Below are 6,528 nucleotides of genomic sequence, written 5' to 3'. Positions count from 1 at the left end.
CTAAACAAACAAATTAGAGAGCTGGTCAAATCTGCCAAAGTGAACTGTGATCAAAGATAGCCTCCCAGGTGAAAGATAGCCATAAAACTTTTTTTTTAATTATGTTCATAACCTTAGTGGAAATGTTCAGCAATGTGCAGAGTTATTCATGAAAGGGAACACTTACACCCAGTCTGAAACTCTAGCAAACCTGCTGGCAGACAAGTTCAGTTCAAACTCCACCCCCCCAATCACCTCCTACCACACATAAAAAAAAATACCCACAACCATCCCCCTACCAGTCATTACAAGGGGACAAATCCTTACTGAGCTAACTAAAGCCAAAAACACAGCCTCCATGGGTCCTGACAACATTCCAGGATGCTTCTTAAATAGTTTAAAACAGAATATATCAGGGTCACTAGAAACCCTCTTTAACCACAGCCTCTGAATAGGCTTTGTCCCAGAGGAATGGAGGAGTGCAACAATTGTTCCTCTGCACAAGGGGGACCCATCAACTGACCCAAGGAACTACAAACCCATAACTTTGACTAGTCTTATCTGCAGAGCCATGGAGAAAATTATCATGGACCTGATCAATAATGACATAGGAACCTTCCAAACACTGAACCAGACCAAATTTGGCTTTGTCAATGGGAGGTCTTCCCTTCTATATCTGATGTATTTCTTTGAGAAAGTCACCAGGGCCATGGATGAGAGCAAAAGAGTACACACACTTATTTAGACTGGGCCAAAGCTTTCACCACAGTTCCCCACTCAGTGATTATAGACAGATTTACTGAGTTAGGCATAAACCATGCCATTGTTAGATGGATAGCAAAGTGGTTTACTGACAGGAGATATGTTGTCTGGAAACCTGTTACTAGTGACGTTCCACAGGGCCCATTGTTGGGACCCCTCCTGTTTGGTATATACTTCAAGCATAAAATATACACATGCTCTAAGATGGAATGTTGAATACATGCAGAAGTTAAAATTATTTAAAAAGTTGCACTTTTTTAAAACAAGACAAGATCTCAGTAATATTGCATCACCCAGTTGACCACATTCTCACACCTGACCTAATTGCTAACAGCTGTAGTTATGAATATCCCAGTTCCTTTTCTGCTCTGTACAGTACAGGGTCAATCAAGTTGTGGAAGTACTAACACCTTTACTGTCATTGCTAAGGTAGAGTGTCCTTCAGTTATTAGGACTGAACATTAGTTGCCATCATCTCACCATGTCACTCTCCACCTCATGTCTTACTTGATGTTGCTTCCTCTGTCTTCCACCTCCATCCTTATTTAGTGCCATGCAGAAAGAAGGCGCCAGTCTTCCAGTCCTTTATTAATATACAACACAACGGTTTTGTACAAAACAGAGCTTTGCACTAACCATTGCTGTTCACAGCTTCTCATTTTCAACTCTCTTTTCTGACCACCAACTGCTTCTTCCTTCACTCTAGCAACTTCTCAGCCATGTGACCTTTATTCAACATTCTCAGCGCCTTCCAGTTTCTGCATTTAACCTCCTGTGATGGATCTTGTCAACTACTTGCTGAACCTAGGCAGATAACACTGACCTGAGCTTGTGTCCTCCATTACCTTTTACTGTTCTTCAGTAACAGAAGTGTATTATGTTGGTATGATAAAATCATCTGGCTAAGAACTTAATATTTGTGAAGAACAGTGGACCCAGAGTAAATACTGCAGAGACTATTAGAGACATTATAAACATGATGCAATCTTCACAATCAGCCCTCTTAATACTGTGAAATTATGACATAGCAGTGATGAATACACTTAAATTTATGCAGTTCACAGCTAAGGGTAATACCTGTTACATCAACCTGAGCAGACAGTGTGGGCAGCTGAAGGGCCATGAGTAGTAGTCATGACAGCGATGCTGTGCTTTGATACCCTTCTGCCACTGATAGACTTTAAAGGCAATATAGTCTCCAAAAAGTAGGTTACCTACAACCACCTCTGTTCTTTTCTTTTCCTATTGGCTTTGGCTTAGAGGGAGTAAAGGATTGCCTATATTCACATTACTTACTAATGTCCAGAGATAAGTGAACATGTAAAATATTTTTTTCATTTCCAGAGCTGCTTGACTCAGGTGAAAAAGCAGATAACCATACCAACCTTGTTGCATTATTTTCCCATCCATTGAATGCTAGCTGTTTGGCCCCACTATGGACAAGAGATGTTAGCAAGAAGACATGTCCCAAGCAATTGAGTTCCCACTCCTCCCTCATATAAGGTCACATGTGAAGTCTATCAGTAATATGAGTCAGAAGTAATTAAAGTCACTAATATTTAAGGAAAGAAGATCAGACAACTGAAGACCAGTATTTCTGGAACAGAGATATCATAAAATGATGCATTTATTCAGACATACTGTTGCTTTCATCCTTCTATGCCATCTATTTACTGTATAGTGGCAGATTAAAACTGTTTCTTCAATCAGTTTTCTTCATATCTCTCTCTCTCTCTCTCTGTCTTGATCTCTTTTACTATGTAGTTTTTGCAGTCAGTGAAGTGTTGTTATTTTAATCAAAATAGCCTGTTTGGGTGTTCATCTCTTTATCACCTCGTAAACCTGGACCCCAGCATTCCCTTACCATGACCTTACCCTCCTATGCCCTCTGTATACTTGCCTTTTAAGGCTCCCATATAGACAATGTCATTGTTACTTTTGGCAGTGAGACCTAGAAAATCAGAGTTGTGGTAAAGCTTCAGAAGGCTGCAGAGTCTCTCCTTTTCCATGCTACATAATGATTTAGGAACATACTTTTTCTGAAGTCTTGTACATGGTTTACATCTACTGTAAACATGTCAGTGGCTTCATGGGACAAGATAACAAACTATTTTGTTGAAAACCATGCTGATTACATAAAGCATGGTTGACATGATTTTTGCAGATAACATGCAAATTGAGCACACCTCACCCTATAAGCAAAAAGCACTCCAAGAATTAAATATAATCAACGTTGAACAAAAATTAAATATAATCAATGGTGAACTTGCTGCAACTCAGATAAAATGTAAATCCTGACATATATTCAAGGGAAACATATTTGTATCAAGTGCATAAGTGTGAACATGTAGCCATCACACTCCTGAATGGTCCCAGGTTCATTATCAGAGGTCATTGCATTTCTGGACATTGACATTAATCATCTTTACTAAAGCAGCCTTTGTAGCCTGACTTACTTCCCCACAAAACAAGCTGTTTCCTTTGCAGATGTGGGCCAACTGCACATCACCAGATGTTGCTGGTGGTTATCTAACAGTGTGCGACATTTACTCAGCAGTGCTATAACAAAGCTGCTGCATTCTGCTTACCAAAAGTGGCCCACAAGGCACCCGCATTTCACACCTGACTCCAAGCCAGTGAATTGGGCTTCTTACCAATTTAAAGTTCGAGAATATGTCGAGATCATTTCAGCCCTAAGACCTCTAATCATTCGCTTTACCAGATAAAACTGTATCTGTCGAGCACCAGCTATCCTGAGGAAAACTTTGGAGGGAACAAGCTATTAGACAGTTCAATTAGTCTTTCACTGCTGTTTCCAGGTCAGATGACCAATTTGCATGTCAGGACCACTATGGACCTCCACCGGAGTTTCCTCTGACTTTGCCTTGCCCAGGTATAGTTCGCCATCTTTCAGGGCCTACCATAATGTATCATGCTTCATAAGGTATGCTGCATGTATTATTGTGCAGACTAGAAAGAACACAAGGCAACCTCTATTGTTTGTGTGTTAATCTAAATAAACATGAGGAAAAGAGTTGGGTCAGAACTGTGAAACTATATTGTATAGTTACATTTAGTATTACATGCCTTTTACCACTGTATTCTCTGTCACATCAGGAGACTTTCAGAATTTCTTCTATCATTCATAAATATTATTTAAACCTCCTTTTTTGATGAAGAAAAAAATTAAGCAAAATTATTTAGACAATGGTTGTTTGTGACGTAACAACAAGCATATTTTAAAAAAAAGTTTATTTTAGTCAGGTAAAAAGATTACTTATTACATTTTCTAACAAAATCTGGAAAACACTAAGATTAAATTACAGTTATGTTTATATACATATTAGCCAAATGTTTGGAAAGATTAGCTTCTGATTTTTTTCAGACATTCATGCTTATGTATATTAATTTAGACCAAGGCTTACATTTTAAAATGTGTTTCATGGTATAATCATTTAATCAAAAACTTTTGATAAGTTTTCATTGCTAATACCATAGTGGCGTGGTTTATTGAAGCTGAAATAACAGGAAAAGAAAGAAGAAATAATCCAAAGTTAAGTACCATAAAGGAAGGATTACTTGAAAGAGATTTTGCCACACAGCCAAACTCTCAATTACAAAATAATCACAATGAATGCATTGTGTAAAGTATCATAGAAAATATATGCAGATGCCTGGTAAAGAGAGTTGTCTGGTTCAATGTCACAAGAACTGTATGTAGGCAAAATGTTTCACTGCATTCTGCAAAAGTCAAGAAAGCAGATTTTTTTTTTTACATTTTCTGTAATCCACAGTTTGTCATGGCAGTATTAAAAGCCAAGAAAAAAACTACCTACTATTCAATACAATGTATTTGTTTACCCTCTGGATAAAGTCATAATCAAAGTTAAAAAGAGAAACAAATGAAAGAAATGGTACTCCAGGGCATGTGTTTTAGGAAAGTTCTACCTAAAAAAGCTCTGGACACTAAAGTTATGAAGAACAACGTTAGCTGACATACTGCACAGTGTAAAACATAGTAGGAAATATATCTGGATTTGCAGTAAATAGTTAAGAATGGTTTACTTTTGTACAAAAATAAATGGCATTGAAGGGTCTTTCAGAGCACTTCCTAAAGACTGAGACAACAGATAATAATGTTGCCTTAATGTTTGGGAGATAATAATACATGAAAAGTGAATCATGAACTTACTACTGCTAATCTGCAGAGAGTATTTGCCTCATATGGAAGGCATATTAATAAAAAAGAAAGAAAGAAATCTCAGATAAAGATTTTTATGAAAAGTATGATTTCATATTGCTTTGACAACACAGCTGTTATTAACTGAGTGGACACATAGCACTAGAAATGCATTTGTTTTTCATAGCTTGCACACGTTGAGGTAATGCTTTGCCCCAAGTACTTTTTAGTAGTTTTCCTTCATTGTTTTCCTATAAGGGTTATCTTACACATTATTAAACTTAAACTGAATGAGGTGTTACCTCGTGAAGTTCAACTCAGAAAGCTGAACTTCTCAACTGCTGTTTTTCATAGGAGGTAACTGTCAGTGTGGTTTCTAATTGTGTGCGTTCATTTGTTTTGGGAGATTTCTCCCTTCATCATAATTGTGCAGCTGTGGAGTTGGTATATAAAAATTTGAGGGTGTGTGGGGTGGGGGGGGGGGTCATGCCGTCATACAGGGATGCTCCATTTTTCTCAGTCAGTTATGACCAGCTGTTTTTGTCCAGCTGTAACATCATACACGTGTAATTCACTTAGTCATAACAGAAGCTCCTGTAAGATAAATAAACACGATCTGGTATGGAGCAGCACTTATTTCTATTCTTAGTCAAAATTCAGCTGTGACATGTTTGATAAGTTGTCATCACCAAAAATAGGATGGATTACCCTTGACATGCATGACAATCCTCCTATCAAAAACAGGAAAGTTTAGCTGTAACATACCTGAATCCCCTCCCCCCACCAAAAATAGGCTAAATTGCCTCCATGTATTTATTGTCTTGAGTGTACCAAGTGCATTAAGTGACCCTTAGGTTCTGTGCAATTTTGCTAAAGCCAAATCCATCTGCACTATCTAGCTGGAATCATTACAAACTTCCAATGATTCTTCATATTTCAGAAAATTTGTAGTGGTGTTTATAAAATTAAATTAACCGAAGCCCTAATTTTTATTCTAAATAAAAAAGTAAGATACTGACATACTACCTTACTTACCCATTTTGTTGGTGATTAAATCATAACTCAGAGGTTAATGCTTCAAAACTTTGTGATTAACAAAATTTGAACACTGTCATCTCCAAACGTGCTTTTGTCAGACAGAGTTCTTATGTAGTAAGCACTTTAAATTAATATGCAGATTAAATCAGCAAGCATTGCTACTAGTTACATGCTGTCTTCCTCTCTCTTAACACTATATCCATTTAGCAAAGTGAAACTTAGTTCTGAGAGCTGTATGTTGTTTTTAATAGATGTCTGTACTGTGGTCGTATTACTGTGACTGATGCTGGGAGGTCTCTCTGAAAGTTTTTCTTTGCAGCAATATAGCTGATTTTTAAAATGCTGCCTGAATGTTTTACTTAACCAACAAAGGGCAAAAGGGTTTGCACAGGAATTGCTGAAGGCAAGTGTACGAGAGAAAATGGTGGCCAGGAGATGAACCACAGAAGAATCCACGGAAGACGCATATGTGAAGGAGCGATACAAGTAGAGGATATGATTTGGCAACCAGCAAACTGCAAATAATCCAACAAACACCAACACTGTCTTTGCAAGTCTCTTCCGGGATT

General features: G+C 37.7%; 1 protein-coding gene across 1 annotated transcript in view; it reads right to left on the bottom strand.

Annotated features, from left to right (window-relative positions):
* Nucleotides 1-3,996: 3,996 nt before the first annotated feature.
* Nucleotides 3,997-6,528, bottom strand: part of BRS3 (bombesin receptor subtype 3) — a 68,176-nt gene continuing 65,644 nt past the window's right edge. The window contains exon 3 of the mRNA XM_044065287.1: nt 3,997-6,528. This exon is cut by the window's right edge and continues 4 nt beyond it. Coding sequence (XP_043921222.1) covers nt 6,125-6,528 — 404 coding nt within the window. The 3' untranslated portion in view covers nt 3,997-6,124.

Source organism: Protopterus annectens, chromosome 3.part0, assembly GCF_019279795.1.
Source record: "Protopterus annectens isolate FY-2018-M chromosome 3.part0, PAN1.0, whole genome shotgun sequence".
NCBI lineage: Eukaryota > Metazoa > Chordata > Ceratodontiformes > Protopteridae > Protopterus > Protopterus annectens.
The sequence above is the reverse complement of the archived record's forward strand: the minus strand, read 5'-3'. Positions and strand labels throughout refer to the sequence as shown.